The sequence below is a fragment of the Manacus candei genome, unplaced genomic scaffold, assembly GCF_025592945.1.
Source record: "Manacus candei isolate 608988 ecotype Guabito, Panama unplaced genomic scaffold, ASM2559294v1 h1tg000071l, whole genome shotgun sequence".
In the NCBI taxonomy this organism is placed as follows: Eukaryota; Metazoa; Chordata; class Aves; order Passeriformes; family Pipridae; genus Manacus; species Manacus candei.
The window spans coordinates 11,419,533-11,438,130 of NW_026138119.1; the positions used below are offsets into that span (position 1 = coordinate 11,419,533).

Sequence of the window (18,598 nt, forward strand, 5' to 3'; positions counted from 1 at the left end):
TCAGGATGCTGCTGTGGCACAGGAATGCCAACCAGCAATAATAGGGCTCTCTGCTTACCTGCTCCATGCCTGTTAGTGCTTGGAAAAAAATGTAAATCCAGGAGGAATCCATCCCCTTGCCTGTTCTGGAGCCTGCAATGCTCAGCCCTGACAGAGAAGAGCATTCCCAAGGCTGCCAGGGACTGCTGCTGCCCTTCCCCTGGGCTGTTCCATCCTCCTCCCTGAGGGCAGAGGAGATTTGGGCAATTCCCTGCCTCTCACAGCTCTCTGCCGGCACTCCCTCACCCACCCAGGGCAGGTAACCACAAGCTGGACAGCAGTTCCTGCAGTGCCCCAGCCCAGCCCTGCGCCAGTCCTGGCCTCAGTTCTGCCTCAGCGGAGCAGCACTCCAAAAAACAAGCTCACATTGCAGAGATGCTTTAGCAGAGTATTTATTCAATGCCAGAGTGAAGAGCAAAACTCAGTACAAACAACCCCTTGGTGCCTCACTCGCTGCTGCACCAAGCCATGGGTGGAGAGTTCACAGTTGGGAGAGGAGAAGGGAAAGGCTGTTCCTTCACTGTGTGACTGCACAGAGCGGGATGTGGAGCCTGTGCGTGCACACACACACACAGAGGAAGGAACCCCTTGATTCATGACAGAAAACCTGAGTTACGGGGGTTTTGGAAGAAGCTGGGGCACAGCAGAATGTGGCTGCCGACCCTCCTGCTGCAGGGACTGCTAAAGCCATCAGTGCCATCATGACAGGAGCTGCCACCTCTGTCAGGTCTATCTGTAACCCCAGGCTGTGCTGGGGGCTCCCAAGGGGGACCCTGAAACACCTCTCCTTGCCTGGGCTGCAGCTTCTTCCCAGCCCCACTCTCAGGAGTGACAGCAGCTCCTGGGAGCCCTGGCTAGGCCAGGTCAAGATTAGGAGCTTCATTTCAGACTCTGACATTTGGGTACCTGCTATGGGGAGAGAAGCTTCAGGGACAGACAGTGAACACCACTGAGTCCATAATCACTCAAAGTCACCAGCCCCACCAACCTCAGGATCCTGGGGGAGCTGAGCCCTCACCCACAGCGGGTCAGCCCCAGGGACAGGGAGCTTATTCAGCTGTCACTGCAGGCAGGAGGACTCCGTCCCCATCACCTGCAGGTGAATGAATACCTGCAGCACCTGTGGGTGCCTACACCTATTCACAGAGAACTTACCAAGAGAAGCTAAAGTGCCATAACTTAGGTAGCATGGGAGGGAGGCGACAACAAGCCCCACCAGCCATCCTCACGGGTGCCCCAGAATGGGACAGCAGATCCCTCACAATAAATACGTTCATTGATCCATAGCTTACTGAAGTGCTACTCAGCAGAGGAAGACAGAGGCAAAGCCAGCACCATGTTACCACCAGCCCTCCCCGCTCCCGAGTTTCGAAACTGGCAATATAAACACGCAGTTCCCAACAAGGCATCAACAGGCAGTGGAGGCCAGCCAGGCCCCCAGCCCTGCCTCCCCTCCGTCCTCTCACTGCCCCCCAGTTCCTGCCACCTCCTAGGAAGAGGCACCATGGGGAGGAGGCCCTCAGCATTCCTCAGCAGTCAGATGAGTTGCCCATGGAGGTTTTGGACAAACACACAATAAAACACCTATGTTAAAGTCAGGCAGTGCAGCTGCACCACGGCTCCTGCCAAGCACTCTGCAGCCGGCGGCTCCCGGCAGGGCCAGCCACATCCCAACCTCACACAGACCCACATTGGACATGCCTCAGTGTCCTTCAAGCCCAGAGCTCACCCAGAGAACTGTGCCCAAGCAGCAGTGCTGGTGAGAAGCTGTGGGGAGCCCACCTTGCAGTGACCAGCTCAGCTGCTGCCCGATGGGCCCAGAATAGGCCCCTCGGCTCTTATGTTCTGTCTTTGAAGCAGATGCTCCAAGGAGGAGGCAATTCCCGCTGCTGGGGCTCCTCCTGGCTCAGCCATGGGATTTGTGTGCCCAGAGCTCATCTCTGTACAGGGCTCAGGGCTCTGAGAGCTCCGGAGGAGGTGCTGCAGTGAGGAAGCTGCAGGAGCAGGTGTACCTGGGTTCAGCTTTTCTGGTTCATGAGCCAGGAGAAGAGCAGTTTCCGGGGCCGGGGCCTCCTGGCCTGCCGGATGCGCACAGCCCGTGGGGACCGCCACACCTTGATGGTGGTGTCATCGCTGGCTGTCAGCAGCAGCTCCTGCTCCACCGGGCTGAACGCCACCGAGTTCACCACGTTGTCATGCTGCAGCTTGGCCAGGCAGATGTTGTAGTGCCGGTCCCAGATGTAGCCGTGTCGATCCTCTGCCCCGCTGTGGCAGAGAGACACCAGTCAGGGCGTCACACTGGTCAGGGCGTCAGCCCGGCAGCCCCAACACTCTGCCACTGCCACTCCCATCCTGCCGTGGGGATGGGGGCAGAGGGTGCTCCAGCCCCCGCCTCCAGAGCTTCACCCTGCGCAGGCAGCTCCCTCCGGAATCCAGGGCCCCCACAACACCTGCAGGCCCTGAGAAAGGCATTTGCCACCCACCACCAAACACACCACAACCCCAGATTTACCCTTTCCCCAGAGATTTACAGCAGGAGCAGGGCAGACAGCCTTAATCAGCATCCTCCAATTCAGTCCCTCTGCTCTATCCAACTCCATTCCCTGCCCTGCTCCCAACACACAGGAGTGTCCTGCTCACTCCAGCTGTCCTGCAACAATGGCCTCAGGCCCTTGCGGATGCAGGGTCAGGATCCTGCCTACCCACTTGCCACACACCTCGCCACAAAGTCCCTGCTGACGTCCAGGAAGATGAAAAAGCACTCCTCGTTGGGTGTGTAGGCCCGGTGCGCACGCAGGGCTCGCTTCACCTCCTTCATTGTCTTCAGGTCGAACACGTGCAGGTCGATCTCCTCGGCGATGGGGGGAGGCTGCATCGGGTCGGAGATGACGCAGTCCCGCGGCCAGGCCCGGCTGTTCACGTACAGGTACCTTGGGGAGGGCAGGGAGGGGTCACCTGCACCGTGCCACAGAGCTCACAGAGCCCCTGGCACGGCAGGCACTGAGCCTGCAGTCCAGGCTGAAACAGGGGAACAGGCACTGAAATGCTCCTAGCCATGTTTGGAAAGGACAACCACACCTGGGAGGTGGCTCTAGGGGTCAGGTCATGCCTCTCTAATCCCATTAAACCTATCTTTAAGGATGGATGGGGGTATCTTGTGGGCAAGTACGGGGGGGGGATTCTGCCCCTCTGCTCCGCTCAGGTGAGACCCCACCTGCAGAGCTGCCTCCAGCTCTGGGGCCCCCAACAAAGGAAGGGCATGGAGCTGATGGAGCAAGTTCAGAGGAGGCCACGGAGATTCTCTGAGGGCTGGAGCCCCTCTGCTCTGGAGACAGGCTGGGAGAGCTGGGGGTGTTCAGCCTGGAGAAGAGAAGGCTCCAGGGAGACCTCAGAGCTCCTTCCAGTGCCTAAAGGGGCTTCAGGAGAGCTGGAGAGAGACTTTGGACAAGGGCCTCAAATGACAGGACAAGGGGGAATGGGCTTCAAACTGCCAGAGGGCAGGGCTAGATGGGATATTGGGAAGAAACTCTTCCCAGAGACTGTGGTGAGGCCCTGGCACAGGTTGCTCAGAGAAGCTGTGGCTGCCCCATTCCTGGAAGTGTCCAAGGGTAGGTTAGATAAGGCTTGGAGCAACCTGGTGTAGTGGAAGGTGTCCCTGCCCATGCCAAAGGGGTGGGGTCTAGATGGTTTTTAAGCTCCCTTCCAACCCAAACTATCCTAGGATTCTACAGACGATCTGCCTCAGGAATAAGACATATTTGTGTGGGCAGGTCCTCCCCTCTCACAAGGCCTGACCCTGTCCTGAGCTGGCTCAGGAACACATTCCTGCTGCAACCAGCAGTGATGCTCAGTGGTAACAACACACCTTCAGCGCCAGGATCAGCAGGCACCTGTTCCATCCACCACAGTCATTTCTTCTCCTGGTCACCCCACAGAGCACAGGAGCACCTCTTGCCCACCCTGGCAGTGGCTGAAGCCCTCCACACTTACCGGTGGTCAGGGGACAGGCCCATGCCGATGATGTGCCCATGGATGTCAATGACGTGATCCAGGGAGTCAAAGAACTCATCCGAGCGCCTCTCCTCCCCCAGCACCGGCCCAGCGGTTGTCATCTGATGGGGCAGGATCCTTTTAATCCCTGTGGGACAGAGAGAAGAGGGAGGTGGTTCCACAGGCCACTGCCAGCAGGCAGCAGGGCTGGGGGAGTCCCCAGGCTTCAGGAAGGGACTTCCCTTGGTGCTGCTAAGAAGGGAGAACCAGCTCGCTGGTTGAGGACTGGGACAGGGCTGCTGTCCTGGTCAGGCTCCTTCAGCTCTCCAAGTGGGCTTTGGGTCAGGACTCCACCTGTGAGTGACACACTGGCACATCCAACCCCAGACAGGGAGATGCCCGGCACCTGTGGGTACAGCCACACCTCGCCCCAGCCCAGCTCCAAAGCACAAGGAAGCTGCGCTGGCCCAGGAGACACACTTGTTGCAGAAAGGTTTTTCTCCTAAATGAATCCCTGGGTCAGGCCCATTCCTGCAGTATCTGGCCTGGAGAAGCCCAGCATATGCACTGACTGGGGCAGAGTTTTCTCCTAATGCTGCCAAGTGCAAGTCAGTCCCAGAAAGCTCCAAGAACAGACGCTTAAACCGAAACTGTGCTCAAGTGCTTTGTAGCTTCTGAACTTCCTGACTAAAGGAGACACATGAGATGGGTCAAGCCCAGTCCCTTTCCAGCTCTGTTTGCCAGAAGTCCCAAACACAAACCATCTCCAACAGCTTCCTGGAGGACCCTTGTGAGCCTCAGCAGCTCCTGGGCACACACAGCCTTCATCCTCAGCAGGTCCAGGAGGAGCTAGAAGATGGCTTGGCCCATCTCATCAGCCCTCTGAGGGAATTGCTGACAATATCCTTGATTTTAGCCCTCTCCTGCAGCGCAACAAGACAGGAGTGACACACCACTGTACCTCAAGTCAAAGGCCATTCCCAGCATCTATGTCTCTGAGCCCGGGCAGCCCAGGGCCTTCAGGACAGTACCAGTGTTCTTCCACCCCACTGGCACTGCTCACCAGCATCTTCATCCTCCCTTCCACAGCACCACACTCCCAGTTCCAAACTCAGACACACATGAGTTAGCAGGACAAGCTGCTCAGCTTGCCACCAGCACAAGGAATGGGAGCTCAAGGACCTCGGGCTGGAACAGGGCTGTGTGCCAGCAGCAGCATGGGAGGTGAGCACAGAGCGAGCTCCTTCAGGTCCTGGGGCACAGAGCAGGCGCACCAGGGCACACAAACCAAGGGCCAAATGACACTGCAGTGACTCATGGCGGGCCAGGAGCCGAGCCAGCATCCAGCCCTGTGAGCAGCAGCCTGTGCTGCAGGCGCTGGCCACCAGCCAGGGAGTCACAGAGTTCAAAGGTATCAAACAAATCCCTTTGGCCCTGGGAGGCTGAGTGGGAATTCGGGAGCCTGCACAGGAATTCGGGAGCCCAAAGGCTCTGCCTCAGTGTGTGGCAGCCTCAGCTCAGCCCAGGGGATCTGGGTGCAGCCCTAGCTCAGCCCAGCGAGCAGAAGCATGGAGCAGAGCTCACTCGGTCCAAGCCATGTTCCCAACCGAAGTAGGCAAAGACCAAGTGACTCTTCTCCAAGTTGTCTACAGCTCTGTAAACTGCCTTCCCCCACCTTACTGGGTGGTGCTGGTGTGGGACCAAGTCACAGGAAGGTCAAGAGACTCTGCAGCAGGGAAGCAAGACTGGAACTGTGCAAGCAGTGAAAGGAACTAAAACTGTGGTTTCGCAGGAGTCTTGCCTGGGAGCAGCTCTCTCCTTCCCTACATTTCTGGTCCTTTTTACCTCTCTGCCAGCTTTAGGGTCTCTTTGGAAAGCAGTCAGACTACCTGCTCCTGCTCCCCACTGTGCTGATTTTCTGTAAATTCAGGCTCTGCTAGTCCTGACGCCTCAACAGGAGCACCCCAGATGAGAAAGGGACGTCTTAACCCAGGACAAGGTCCCCAGCAATGGCACTGCCTGACACATGCTGCACCCACAGTCCGTTGTACCCCACTGAGCAAGGAGGCTGCAAGCTGCCTGGCATCACTCATCACAGAAACACTGGTTGGGGCAGTGAATAACCCCCTGTGAAACCCCCCTGGTCCCAGGGCAGGGGTGCCCCAGTGCCTCACTGAGGCTGAAAGCCCATGTGAGGGTGGTTCCACACCGGGCAGAGGGGAGGCAGGCAAGGGGCAGGGGCAGGCAGGGCACTGACACCCAGAGCTGGGGGCACTGCACAAGCAACATGCACATGAACTCCACGCTGCTCAGACCAGTCTTCCCTTGATGCCCTCTCCACCCCCACATGAGAACAGGACCAAGGTCCCTCCACACACCTCTCCCAGGGCAAGCACCAGTCTCCCCCTGCACCAGCTAGTGGCTGGTGTCCTTAAACCACAAGCTCCTTCTTGATCTTCTGCTCAGCCCTCAACATGACTTTGGCCACGTGTCATCCTGACAGCAACAAAACAACCCTCAGGCAAGTGCTTGTGAGGTGGAACCCCCTTCAGAACCTTGAGCAAACTGCAGCTCATGCCTCACAAACAGGCAGCAGAGAGACTAGGTCTTTTCCGGACCCAAATCCAGAGCCCAGCTGCAGCCCATGCCCCCAGGCTGGCCAACTGCCCCAGGCTCAGCCCCAGCCTTACCTATTTGGTGTGGAGAGTAGGTGAGGCATCCTGTGGTGAAGATTAAGTACTTAGTCTTGCTACTGCTGTCCGTGGGGAGCAGGTTTGGCTCAGGTGGTTTAGTTCTGTTACGCACAAACAGCTCGGCCACCTTTGTCTCCAGCTCTGTGTCAGTCATGGCAGGCCTCATGTGGCCCCCCATGATATCACCAAAGAACTGCTGCAGCCCGTCCTCTGCCGGCACACCCCCGGCATCCGGCAATTCCTGTACGGCTGGCTCTGGAGGCTGCTTGGGCTTGGCCTCTTCTTCCTCACTGTCACTGCCAAGATCAAAGACTGGGCAGGTGGAGGAAGCAGCGAGCTGCTCCTCATAGTCCAGGAGCAGGTCCGGGGAATCATATCGGCTGCAGTCAGCCACCATCACGGTCCGGATGGTGCTGGCGTTCAGGTTCTGGATTTTGAACAGTCTCTTCACTACATTCACGTTCTCAGACTCGATGCCCTACAGGCAGAGGGGAGAAGTGAGCAGGAACCACCCCACATCACTCCCACAGTTCAAACCAAGACCTGAGCCAGAGCAGGGACACCAGTCACCACCGACCCTTTCACACTGCATGTGGAGCACTGGCACAAGAACTGGTTCGAAGCTTGCCAGCTCTGCTGAGCTCCTTCCTCTCCCAGATGGAGACATATTGAGGCAAAACATTCCCGCAGGCAGGCAACAGTGGAGCTGGGAAGCACAGAGGCTGGGCAGCCCTGCTGCCAATCCCAGCCTGAGGTCATCAGCTGGTGCTAACCGGTGCTTTACAGTGCAGGGCCAGGAGTTGGACTCAATCCTTGTGGGTCCCTAACAACTCAGGATACTCTACATTCTATAATCTACAAGGATTTCAGGACAAGGCCTCTGCAAAAGGCATGAAGTAGGATCCCTCTGGCTCACAGCAGCAGTGGCACAGGACCCCCGTGCTCCTGGAGTATGCCTGTAGCCTGCAGCAGGACGCAGCAGGTCCCTCCCTGCCTCACTGCTCCCAGCCTGCATCTGCACTCCCACACCCCCATCATGGGCAAGGACCTTCTTGGCCTCTCAGGGATGGAAGGGCTAATGCTGTATGGTCAGTGCAGCATGGAGATGTGGCTGTGGGAAGAGTCTCTGCTACCAGAAGATTTCACATGGGGTCAGCACCACGTTAAAAACACAAAAAATGGGGACATGCAGCTGTGACACTGAGATAGAGGGCAAACATGGAAGAGGAACACGACTGCCAAGTGCCAGGGAATAAACAAGCAGTCTAAGGCCAGCACACATGGCTCTCCAGGTCTCACCATGGCATCAGAGACAGTACCTGGCCTGAGAAACCTCAGCAAGACCAGCCAGGGCTGAGATCAGCTCAGGCTGCTCCAACTCCCAGGAAAAATACCCTGAGCAACCAAGTGGGAGAAAGGCCATTGTTAGGACACATGCCAGGCTACAGCCATCCCAGGCCAAGCTTCAGACTACCAAGGACCTTAGCAGCCCTGCTGTTAGGCAATGCATGCTCTGGGGCACTGCAGTCAAGTCCTCAGCCTAATTAATGGGGCAAGAGTTAATGGGATCTGAGGGCAGAGTCAGAATATTACAGTGGATACCATGACATCAAGCGTGGAGAAGCCTCATGCAAGGGTTGCCTTGAGCTCAGGATCCTGAGGACAAGTCAGAGGAGACAAACAGGGATGACAGGAGGATTGGGCCATCCTTCCCTGCAGCTTTTCCTCCCCCAGGAGCCAGCAGGAAGCTGCACTGCCTGTGGAGCTGGAAGGAAGGCAGCTCACCTGGAAAGCATTGTTCAGCCACAGCACCGAGCAGGAGGTTATGCGACCAATCCGATGCAGATTGCCTGAGATCAAGTTGGTTTCATTCAGCCAGCAGCCAAACACATCATAGGGTTTATTCCTCACCCTGGAAAGTAGTGTGAAGTTCTCTGGAAGACAGGGGAAACATGAGTGTGAGGCGATGACTCCCAGCAAGGGCCCTGGAGAAACAGGGCCTGTCTACAGGACAGGTCTCTGCAGGACAAGCACTGAGGCAGCACTGCTAACCTCCATCCAGCTTCAAGCCACTGCTAAGGGGACACATTATTTCTCTTTTCTAGAGAGATGTGTGATGAGACCTTGACAAGGGAAATCAAAACAACAGGGCAGCCTGACAGAGCCAGAGCAGAGAGCAGTCCAACCTCCCAGCCTTTCCCTGAGCGGGGCCCAGGGGACAAGAATGAGTTAAACACACATGGAATTTCACTCCTACTCCCAGTGCTCAGGGCCTTTCCCAGTAAGGCAGCTGTGCACTCCTGATTCCTGGCACGGTGGGACTGTGGCACAGAGATGGTGAGAGATAATTCAGTGGGGATTAGCCACGTGCACAGGGCTGCAGCAGAAGAGGTGAAAGAGGCTCAGGTGACAGCCCCTCAGAAAGCCATGTGAGACTTAAGGGTGGAACTAGGGTCCCAAAAAGATGGTCTGAGGGCTGTATCCAGCACCTCTGCTCTGCTCTGGAGACAGGCTGAAAGAGCTGGGGGTGTTCAGCCTGGAGAAGAGAAGACTCCAGGCAGACCTTAGAACCCCTTCCAGTGCCTAAAAAAGCTCTGAGAGGGCTGGGGAGGGACTTTGGACAAGGGTCTGGAGGGACTGGCCAAGGGGGAATCGCTTCACACTGACAGAGGGCAGATGGGATATTGGGAAAAAACTCTTCCCTGTGAGGGTGGTGAGGCCCTGGCACAGGTTGTCCAGAGAAGCTGTGGCTGCCCCATCCCTAGAAGTGTTCAAAGCCAGGTTGGAAAAGTCTTGGAGCAACCTGGGACAGTGGAATGTGTCCCTGCCCATGGCAGGGGGTGGAACGAGATAAACTTTAAGGTCCCTTCCAACCCAAACTGTTCTGGGGTTCTATGGTTCTATGCCTAGCACCACATGAGACAGAAATAGGAGCTTCAAGACAACAAGTAAGGTGGATAACCCTTGCCAGACTGTCACGTAGGACAGAAGTTAAGTGAGGGTAAATACAAGCCATGCTGCCTTGAGGTGCTGTCGTGGTGACCCGAGCAGAGTTAAGGCTGTCTGTAAGGCTTCCCCTCCAAAACTGTGGAACCCTTTAGTTCAGGTGTTGGGTGTCAGGACAAGCTGAGGTGAAGGCCACTGCACACCCTAAGAAGAAGGGAAGCCCAGCACCCAGCACTCACCCCTCCTGGGAGCCCTTGTGAAGGCAGCACTTACCCATGCTGATCACAGCGATCTCCCCTGAGGAGGAGTTGTGAGGCCCCACAAAGACACCAGATACCAGCAGAAGGGAGTCATCAGAGTTGAACTGGGAGAACTGGGTGTAGCTCCAGTTGTATGGTCTCATGTTGGAGCTGTGCTGCAGGGAGATGTCCAGCTCATTGCTCCAGACCTACAGAGAAATGGACAAACAGGCAGGAAACTGCTGAGAAGCCTGAGAGTGGTTCCACTTTATCTGTTCTGCCAGCACTCACCAGGACATGAAAAACAAACAACATCACAAACCCCATTTAACTGCCTCCCAGTCCCCATATTCCTGTTAGAACTCCCCATTTCCCTGACAGAAAATTTGGAGGGGCTAAATGGAGAACTGTTGCTCCATTGGTCAGAGAGGGTGTTCAGGTAGTAAATGTTGCTGTCGCAGCTGGGTTTCCAACGTGTTCAGAGAGATTTCTCCCAGGACAACCACTTATGCAAGACATCTATTGCAGTGAATCATTATCTCCCCATTCCTTATCAGACCCAGGTCACAACAGGGCACTGATTTGCACCTAGAAAGCACCAGGCAGGCACTTTGGCTACCTCCACACAAATGGGCTGGAGCTGGAATCCACAGCCCTCAAGGCTACATTTGCAAGAGTCATTAGTTCTGTGGCTTTGAGAACAGCTCAGCATCTGCAGGAGCCAGCCTGAGTCCAGGGACATCTGGTCAAACCTCTCCTCTCCACAACCTTCCCAAAGGCTGCTCTCAGGGCTAAGTCCCACTGAAACCACATCTGGAAGGGCTGGGCAGGGCACCTGCCACTTTACCTTGACTGTGCAGTCTTTGGAGCAGGATGCAAACAGGCAGCCAGAGTGCGAGAAGCTGAGGTGCAAAACCTGGTCACTGTGCTCCTTCAGGGCCTGCACCTCTACGCAAGGGATGGTGTCGTAGAGCCTCTGGAACTCATCATACCAGGAGACAGCAGCTGCAACACAGAGCAGGGACACGGGACAGGAGTGTGAGCGGAGGGAAGCCCAGAGCTGGGCTAAACACGGCATCAGTCTTTAATAAACCAATCCTAGCTCCTGTGAGCAATGCCAGGAGCTCTGCTGGGGCACCAACACATGGCTGCAGCTGAGTTACCAGCACTCACCATTTTCCTCAGTAGCTTCCCTAACCCCCCACAAAAAAAAAGCCTTTCTGCCAGTACCCACACAGCTCCACATCACACCTTCCAAACCAGCACAGACTCTGCTGAAACAGCCAGGGCAGAGCTGCTGGCTGTCAGACCAAAACCTTGCCCAGGATAAAACAGTCCTCCGAAGGGAGACATGCTCCAGTACAATCAAACCAACCAGGAAGGGAAGCTGCTTCTCACCATACCCAGCTCTGCATTGATTATCTCTGTCTTGTCTAATGCAGAATTAAGACAGTTCTAGAAAGGGTCTGGGACCAGAAAAAAAAAACATCTCCATGAGATAAGAGACTTGAAAGAACGAGAGAGAAGAATGGGAGCTGGACAGAGCGTGCCAGGAGAGGAGGAGCCCTGCAGCAGCACAGCCTGGGGTACACTCACAGCAGTCCCACTGACAGCCAGTGAAGAGACAAATAAAAAAGATTTTTAACGAAGGGCCCGGCCAGGCAGCCTACAAACTTCTTGCAGCAGCAAATCCCAAAGAAGCAAAGAGGATGAAGCATGTATATGGATAAGGGCCAACTTTCCTAGTGACACTGAACAGGACTGAAGGATTTTTTGGAACGTGCTGCAGCCCGGGAGGCACCTGGTCCTAGAGGAAGGGACCAGTTGATACCAGCACATGCCACTGCTGCTCGCAGCCTGGGCACTTCAGGCTCCTCTGAACCTCCTGGGCCCAGCCCATGTGGCTGGGAAACAGCCTGGACAGGCCCCACCTGGCCAAGCAACCCCAACCTTTCCTCTTACAGACCCACTGGATACCATTCCCCCAACCGTGAAGCTGCCCAGTGCAAGCAAGCTGGCAGAGGTATTCACCAAACTCCCTTTCCAGGCCTGCCAGCTGTCCCTGTCCTGCTGCCTCATGGAGGGTGCCTACAGCTCCAGCAGCCAGGGAGGTGCCTGAATATGTTACTGAGCTACACCAACTGCTCCATCCTAATTAGTGCTCAACAACAGGGCTGGCAGCTGACTAACCAGCTCTAGGAGGCTGGGAGGGAACAAGGCTGGTCAAAGAGTCTCAGATAAACCCTAAAGAGAATGTCCTAAGCCCCACAGAACTCCCAAGGTCTGCAGGAGTGAAGTCATGCAGCCTGAGTCATCCCATCCACATCCCACCTCTCCCTAGAGCCCTTCTGCTCTGGTGTTCCTGGTGCAGGGAGATGGGCTCCTGCTGCTTGATCCCTGGCATTTCTTCCTGTATTTCCTGGCATTTCTTCTGTAGCCACTGCAACTCCCGATCCAGGACCCAATTCCCTCAGCCACTGCTGGGAGCCCCCTGCAGCATACCGGGAACAGGCTGCTTGAGCTCTGAAAGAAACTGCCCTCGGCAGCGGGGGTTCCTGCTGGCAGGTCCCCAAGGCCTGTCCCAGCGTGTGACAGTGCAGCCACCCTTCCAGACTGCACCGACTGCTTCCAGCACTGGATGCTCAGAGGGAACAGAGCTGTGACAACATGACTGCCACCCTGGAGCCCTCTGACAGCTTGGACAGGGATGGCCGTGTGGGGCTCCCTCAGTTCCTGCTGTGAGCCCAGATCGAGCCTCACCTGCCCTGGCACAGTGGGGCAGCTGCTGCCTCAGCATGTGCCCTCAGTGCCATCACAGGGCCACACGCCCCTCTGCGCAGCCCTGGGCAGCCAGTGTTGCTGTGGCAGTGCCCAGTCCAGCCGGGGGCTGCAAGGTCCTGGTGAGGCCAAGCCAGCAGTGGTTCCACACACCCCAGGCCAGCTGGGATGCAGCAATGTGTGGTGACCCACTATTGCTCCCGGGATCTCTCTGGGCTGCAGCCACTGAGAGCAGCTGCCTAGAGAGCCCAGACACCTCCTTTCTGTGAAAGGGAAGGAAAGGGAAGCATTTTCAGCCCTTTGACCCCATTTCTGAAGGGTCTGGGCAGCCCCAGAGCCCCTCCCGTGCACAGCCCATCTCGGAGCACAGTGGCAGAGCTGAGGGGACGGTTCGGGGGGCTCCACCGCCCCACCACGGGCGGGGGGGCGCAGTGTCCCTCCCGGCTCAGGGCAGGTGCCCCCCGCTCACCCGGGTGCCGCGGCACGTCCCGGGACACGCGGTAGTAGCGGTAGAACAGCTCCTTCCACAGGAACTCGTCGCGGGCCACGGCGCGCCACTGCTGGCACACGAGCCCCACCGAGAGCACGTCGGCGTGGTCCAGGTACAGGAAGATCTCGAACAGGACGGTGTCCGGCAGCCGGGGCCCGCCCGCGGCCATCGTGTCATTCTGCCGCCGCGCTGGGGCCGAGCGGGGCGCGGGGTCAGGGGACGGGGACCGCAGAGGCCCTCGGCCCGCCCGTGCCGTGCCCGGTATTCCCTGTTCTCGGTATCCCGGTCCCCCCGTGCCGTTCCCGCTGTGTCCCCGTTCCCGGTATTCCCGTTCCCCCCGTGCCGTTCCCGCTGTGTCCCCGTTCCCGGTATCCCCGGTCCCCCTGTGCCGTTCCCGCTGTCCCCGTTCCCCCCTGTTCTCGGTATTCCCGTTCCCCCCGTGCCGTTCCCGCTGTGTCCCCGTTCCCGGTATTCCCCGTGTTCCCGGGCCGTTCCCGCTGTCCCCGTTCCCCCCCGTTCCCGGTATTCCCGGTGTTCCCAGTCCCCCCGTGCCGTTCCCGCTATCCCCGCCCCCCCGTTCCCAGTGTTCCCAGTATTCCCCGTGTTCCCGGTCCCCCTCCGCACCTCGGCAGCTCCACTGCCCCCGCCCCGTCCCCCAACTTCCGGCCGCCGCTCCGGGCGCGCCCCCGCCCGCCAATCAGGGCGCCGCGTCCCGCCGCAGCCCCGACAGATCGAGCACAGAGCTCCCCGCCGTGCAACAGGTGTAGCGAGCCGAGCGCAGCACGATCGCTCCCGCGGCGGCAGCGCTGCCTCGCCCGGCCTGACCAGGCCACGCCTCTGAGCCAGGCCCCGCCCCATCGGCCCTGTCACGCCCCGCCTGAACAGGCTCCGCCCACACCGGGACGGGCCCCGGGGTCGGTGACCGGCCCCCCCTCGGGTCCCGCTGGGGGCCCCGCCTCCGGTCCTGACCCCGGCCCTGACCCCTGTCCTGTCCCCCCGGCCGTACCCACCTGCCCCGCCGCCTCCCAGCACAGCGTCTCATGGCGGCCCTGCGCACCCTCCTGCTCCTCGGGCTGTTCCTCACGGCGCGGGGGCAGCGGCCGAGGCGGCGGCGGCCGCCCCCTGCCCAGAGCCCGCTGGACAAGGTGGCGGCTCAGGAGGGGCTAAGCCTCCCCCAGGTGAGGGTTTGGGCCTGGACCCCGCCCTGGGGGGGGGCTGCAGGAAGTGTGGGGGCTCCCGTTCCCCTCTGTTCCCCTCCAGGGCTGACCCTCAGTCTCCCAGCTCGTCCCCCAGCTCAAGCCCCCCGTGCCCCCCGCACACAGCAGGGGTGGCAGAGCCCAGCTCAGCCCCAGCACTGCCCGCAGGGCTGCCTACGAGGCAGGTGCGGGGGCCGGAGCCTCGGAGGGACCCCTGTGCTCCCCCAGACAGACCCCGGCTGTGGGTGCAGCCACCGTCGCTCTGAGGCTTGGGGCGAGCTTGGACTGCAGCATCAAGTGAGACCCAGCACACACCCAGGGTGGGACGGGGGTGCCCACAGCCCCGTGGGCAGTGTGAGCCATGGGCAGGTGCCTTAGACACCCCCACACAGCCCTCAGCCTATCCCCATACCAGGCTTCTCTCTGCCCTGCCATCCCACCCACCCGATCACAAAGGGCGGTCGTGTCCTGGGGACACCCCAAGGGACAGGCTGTGGGCAGAGGTGCCAAGTGAGGGGACAGTGGGTGCTCGGGGTGAGTGGGGGCACCCTGGGCTGGTGGCTCTGTAGATGGTGTCACCCCTGTGCCATGCAGCTCGCAGGGAGGTGGTTCCTGGTCAGCGTGGCCTCCCGCTGCAGCCACCTGGCAGAGCACAGCCACCAGCTGGAGGCCACGACAGTGATGGTGACCGTCCTGGACGGACAAAGCCTTGCCATCAGCACCCTCAGGAAGCTGTGAGTAACAGTGGGCAGGGGGGCCACAGGCAGGAACAGGGGTGCTGTAGGCAGGTCACAGCAGGACCGGGATGGAGGCAGGGGACGCTGGGTGGAATGGGAACTCTGCAGGCAAGTCAGAGCAGTGCTAGTGCCCTGGCCTCTGGCTCCAAGGAGGACAGAGCTGCCCCAGAGCAAAGTGTGGTGGGATCCCCTCTGTGAAGTTTTGTAGTAGAAGCCCTGGCCACAATGGTCACCCTGCCACCCCCAGCCACTGACCTGGGGTGGGCTCAGGGTTAGGGACAGGCAGGCTGGTGAAACCGAGGCACGCGGTGCCTCCGCAGGCCAGCCTGGAACTGGCTCTTGGGGCCACCCCAGGGGCAGCAGAGCTAAAGACAGGGATCTTCACATCTGTGGGCACTTCCCCCTGGCCTGATGGGCCCTGAGGGGCTGACCAGGCTCAGTGCTGCAGGGAGGGGGCAGGGACCCCCTCAAGCTCTGCAGGTTTTGGGGCTCACTATCTCTCACAATGTCTTGACAGGGCTCTGGGACATCTCTTTCCCTGGGGAGAAAACAAAGTCCCAAGGAAACAGCGTGTGTGCCCTGGCAGGCAGGGCGTTCAGAGACCTGGGGGGATCCTCCCCAGCCTGTGCTGACATCTCTTTGTCTTCCCGTGCAGGGATGGGATGTGCTGGGAAATCAGGCAGCGGTACCTCCCTGCCCAGGCCCCTGGACGCTTCCTGCTGAAGGGTGAGGGACACCAGGCTGGGGTGGCAGGGGAGCTGCTGGAGCCCCCCACTGCTGTTCTGGGCAGGGCTTTGGTACCAGTGTCCCTCTTCCCAATGCCCTCTCAGTATCTTACCACTGGGATCTCTAGGTGCCAGATACCATCACGGGTGATGCCATGGGCTGGTGCCTCCTGGGGGAGCAATGGTGCCTGTGGGGCTGCCCCACTCTGGCCCTGATTTTCACCCCTTGTACACCTGGTTTATGATGAAACAATACCCTGCATGGTACCAGGGCTAAGCAGGGTTAACCAGGACTCACTGGACTCTCCTCTGTCCTTCTCAGGCCATGGGCACAGCAGCAAGGTGGATGTGGTGGTAGGTGAGATGGACCCCAGCAGCTTTGCCATCCTCTATTACCAGAAGGGCCGTAGCATCTCTGTCAAGCTCTATGGTGGGTCAAGGCTCAGGGGCTTGTGGCAGGTGAAGGACAGGGGTGGGAAACCCATGCTGGGCTCAAGGGATGGCAGCCGGAGCCTCAGAGGACCCAAACATGCGAATGGGGTCTCCTGAGGGTCACTCCCCAGCTGGACAATTGTCCCCAAAGGCTGAAGGGGGAGCTGGTAAGGGGGGAACCAGAAACCCACTTCTGTGAACTGAAAGACCCCCAGGGCCCTGAGCTTTGCGAAGGGACATGGGGGGCTTTGGGACAGGGCCAGGCAGGGCCCGAGGCCGCTGGCAGTGTCTCCCCCCATGCAGGACGGACCAGCCGGGTCAGCGATGCCGTCGCGGACAAGTTCGAAAAGCACGTGAGGGCTGTGGGTCTCAGTGAGGATGTGACCTACTACTTCCCCACCTACGGTGAGTGGCACCTGGTCCCTGGGGAGCAGGGGACCCCGTGGCAGTGGCTGCACCCAGAGGCAGAGCCTAGCATCAGGGGCTGGGGTCCGGCCCCTCCAGTGTGGGGAGGGGGAGGTACATCCCCAGGGGTCTGAGCAGCTCATGGCCCCGTGTCACCCACAGCAGGGGCACATGTGGGGTCTGTCCTCATGCTGTGGCCACCCCAGGGGCAGAGATGCAAGGACCAGGGCTGTACCTCACAGTGTCCTGGGGGTGCAGGGTGGAGGGGTGCCAGGTCCCAGGGAGGGTGACCCCCTCAGGCTCTGTCTCTTGCAGGGTTTTGCGACTCCGCAGACGAGTTTCATGTCCTGGATGGTGAGTTGGGGATCCTGGGTGGTGCACTGGGACCCCCATGTGCTAGGCTTGGCCCCACACTGGGCACCAGTGGGGCCTGCCTGTCCTGGCTGGGGGCTGGGCACACTGGGCCAGACCCACACCACACCACAGCTGTGCGGTCCTGCCCCAGGAGCATGGGGGCACTGGCCTGGCAGGGGGCAGCCATGCCAGACCGTCCCTCAGGACAGGGTCTCTCTGTGCCCTTGTGTGGGGTGAGGAGGTGGCAGTCACCCAGGATGGGCATGAGGTGCATCCTGGCAAAGCAAACCCCATTTAACCCCTACATGGCTCACACTGGGCTTGATGGGTCTATATTGGTGTTACCCGGGATGGTCTGGGATGGGGTGTCCTGGCACAGGGACACCCTGGGCTGAAGGCTGGGTCCCTGGAGACAGCTCCAGTACTTGTCATTGGTGCTTGGGAAGGCAGAGGTGAGTCTCCAGGCCAGGTGCTAGGCTTGGACACCCCCCAGCCCCTCAGCACTTCTCTTCCTTCCAGAAACAAAGCTGTAGGTGCAGATGGAGTTGCCGGGGTTTCCCCAGAGCTCACCCCTCACCTCATTGAGCTGCCCATGGCCACGCGGGTCTGAGCTGTGCTTTGCTCATCCCCCTCTGCTGCACCTCAGCCCTGGAGCCAGCTCTGGGGCTCTCCAGTGCCTCCAGCTGTGCTGGCAGCTGCATCCATCCTGGTCCTGCACCCTCTCGGCTTGTGTCACCCCTGTGCTCTGTGCACCAGTGTCCTGCAGGAGCCAGCAACACCCCAATAAACACCTCAGAGAAGAGCCTTTGTCCAGGCCAGTCACCTCTTGGTCTGCCCCCGCCAGGCCAGCGTTGCCTCCATCCTGGGCTGCCAGTGCCCTGGAATCACAGCATCACGGAATATTCTGAGTTGGAGATGTGCTCCCAGCTGGGGGGTCCCAAGGGGGTGTTGGAGGACGTGCAACCCCCTTCCATACACCCCCCTCATCCTCTCCCTGAGCCCTGTCCCAGCTATGGGACAGCGAGGCAGGAGTTGTGGTGGTTCCTGGGATGTGGGGCACGTGGGTCTGGCTGGCTGGGGCCGAGGGAGCACCCGGCACTGAGGGCAACAGCACCATGCCTGGCACCATGGGAGGCACAGACCTGGGGGGCACTGGGGACCAGCACAGCATCTGCCTTTTTCCCCATCAAGCTGGGATATCCCTCAGGGACCCCAGAGGAGGAAATCTCAGCCCCGCAGCATTTCTCCTTCCCATCTCCAGGGCCTCCAGGGCAGGGAAACAGCCCATTCCCCTGCCCCAGCCCTGTGGAGCGCGTTCCCCAAGGGGAACCCCTGCCACACAGCCAGCACCCCTTGGAAAGCCAGGCTGGGGGGTCTGGCAGGGCTTGGACCAGGGGTACAATTAGGGGAGAGCCCCAGGGTTAATGCTGCAGCCCCTTGTGGGACCCCTCTTCCCTGTGTGTGGAGCCTGGCGAGTGGTGCCCATTGCCATTGGCTTCGGGAGCGGATGGGGAGCATCCCCACAGCAGGCAGGTGGGGGGTCCCAGCCCTCCACAGCCCCTGGGGCAGGCAGC

The 18,598-nt window shown here is 59.4% G+C and overlaps 2 protein-coding genes across 4 annotated transcripts; one reads left to right on the top strand and one right to left on the bottom strand.

Moving 5' to 3' along the window:
• Positions 1–415: 415 nt before the first annotated feature.
• FBXW5 (F-box and WD repeat domain containing 5) lies at positions 416–13,848 on the bottom strand. Of its 2 annotated transcripts, XM_051807970.1 has the most exons (9): positions 13,800–13,848; positions 13,155–13,364; positions 10,755–10,912; positions 9,942–10,116; positions 8,508–8,656; positions 6,720–7,200; positions 4,030–4,177; positions 2,757–2,969; positions 416–2,304 (listed from the first exon to the last, which is right to left on the bottom strand). In XM_051807970.1, the coding sequence occupies exons 2-9, from the start codon at positions 13,342–13,344 to the stop codon at positions 2,058–2,060; spliced, it is 1,761 nt and encodes a 586-aa protein (XP_051663930.1). In that variant the 5' UTR covers positions 13,345–13,364; positions 13,800–13,848; the 3' UTR covers positions 416–2,057. The 2 variants fall into 2 exon arrangements, with proteins under 2 accessions (XP_051663930.1, XP_051663929.1); XM_051807969.1 differs by lacking the exon at positions 13,800–13,848 and having other exon boundaries at positions 13,155–13,641.
• Positions 13,849–14,028: 180 nt separating this feature from the next.
• C8G (complement C8 gamma chain) lies at positions 14,029–18,360 on the top strand. 2 transcript variants are annotated; one of them, XM_051808046.1, is made up of 8 exons: positions 14,029–14,353; positions 14,540–14,668; positions 14,966–15,105; positions 15,764–15,834; positions 16,156–16,263; positions 16,569–16,670; positions 16,986–17,024; positions 17,544–18,360. In XM_051808046.1, the coding sequence occupies exons 1-8, from the start codon at positions 14,216–14,218 to the stop codon at positions 17,555–17,557; spliced, it is 741 nt and encodes a 246-aa protein (XP_051664006.1). In that variant the 5' UTR covers positions 14,029–14,215; the 3' UTR covers positions 17,558–18,360. The 2 variants fall into 2 exon arrangements, with proteins under 2 accessions (XP_051664006.1, XP_051664007.1); XM_051808047.1 differs by lacking the exon at positions 14,540–14,668 and having other exon boundaries at positions 14,034–14,353; positions 17,544–18,352.
• The last annotated feature ends 238 nt before the right edge of the window (positions 18,361–18,598 follow it).

What these genes read in the sequence shown, in the direction of transcription:
- C8G (XM_051808046.1), top strand. Translation starts at nt 14,216, where the DNA reads ATGGCGGCCCTGCGCACCCTCCTGCTCCTCGGGCTGTTCCTCACGGCG. An exon ending in TGGACGCTTCCTGCTGAAGG is followed by an intron (nt 15,835 to 16,155) that starts GTGAGGGACACC and finishes TGTCCTTCTCAG; the next exon opens with GCCATGGGCACAGCAGCAAG. An exon ending in CTACTACTTCCCCACCTACG is followed by an intron (nt 16,671 to 16,985) that starts GTGAGTGGCACC and finishes TGTCTCTTGCAG; the next exon opens with GGTTTTGCGACTCCGCAGAC.
- FBXW5 (XM_051807970.1), bottom strand. Translation starts at nt 13,344, where the DNA reads ATGGCCGCGGGCGGGCCCCGGCTGCCGGACACCGTCCTGTTCGAGATC. An exon ending in CTACTCTCCACACCAAATAG is followed by an intron (nt 4,178 to 6,719) that starts GTAAGGCTGGGG and finishes TCTGTCCCACAG; the next exon opens with GGATTAAAAGGATCCTGCCC. An exon ending in AGCAGGGACTTTGTGGCGAG is followed by an intron (nt 2,305 to 2,756) that starts GTGTGTGGCAAG and finishes TCTCTGCCACAG; the next exon opens with CGGGGCAGAGGATCGACACG.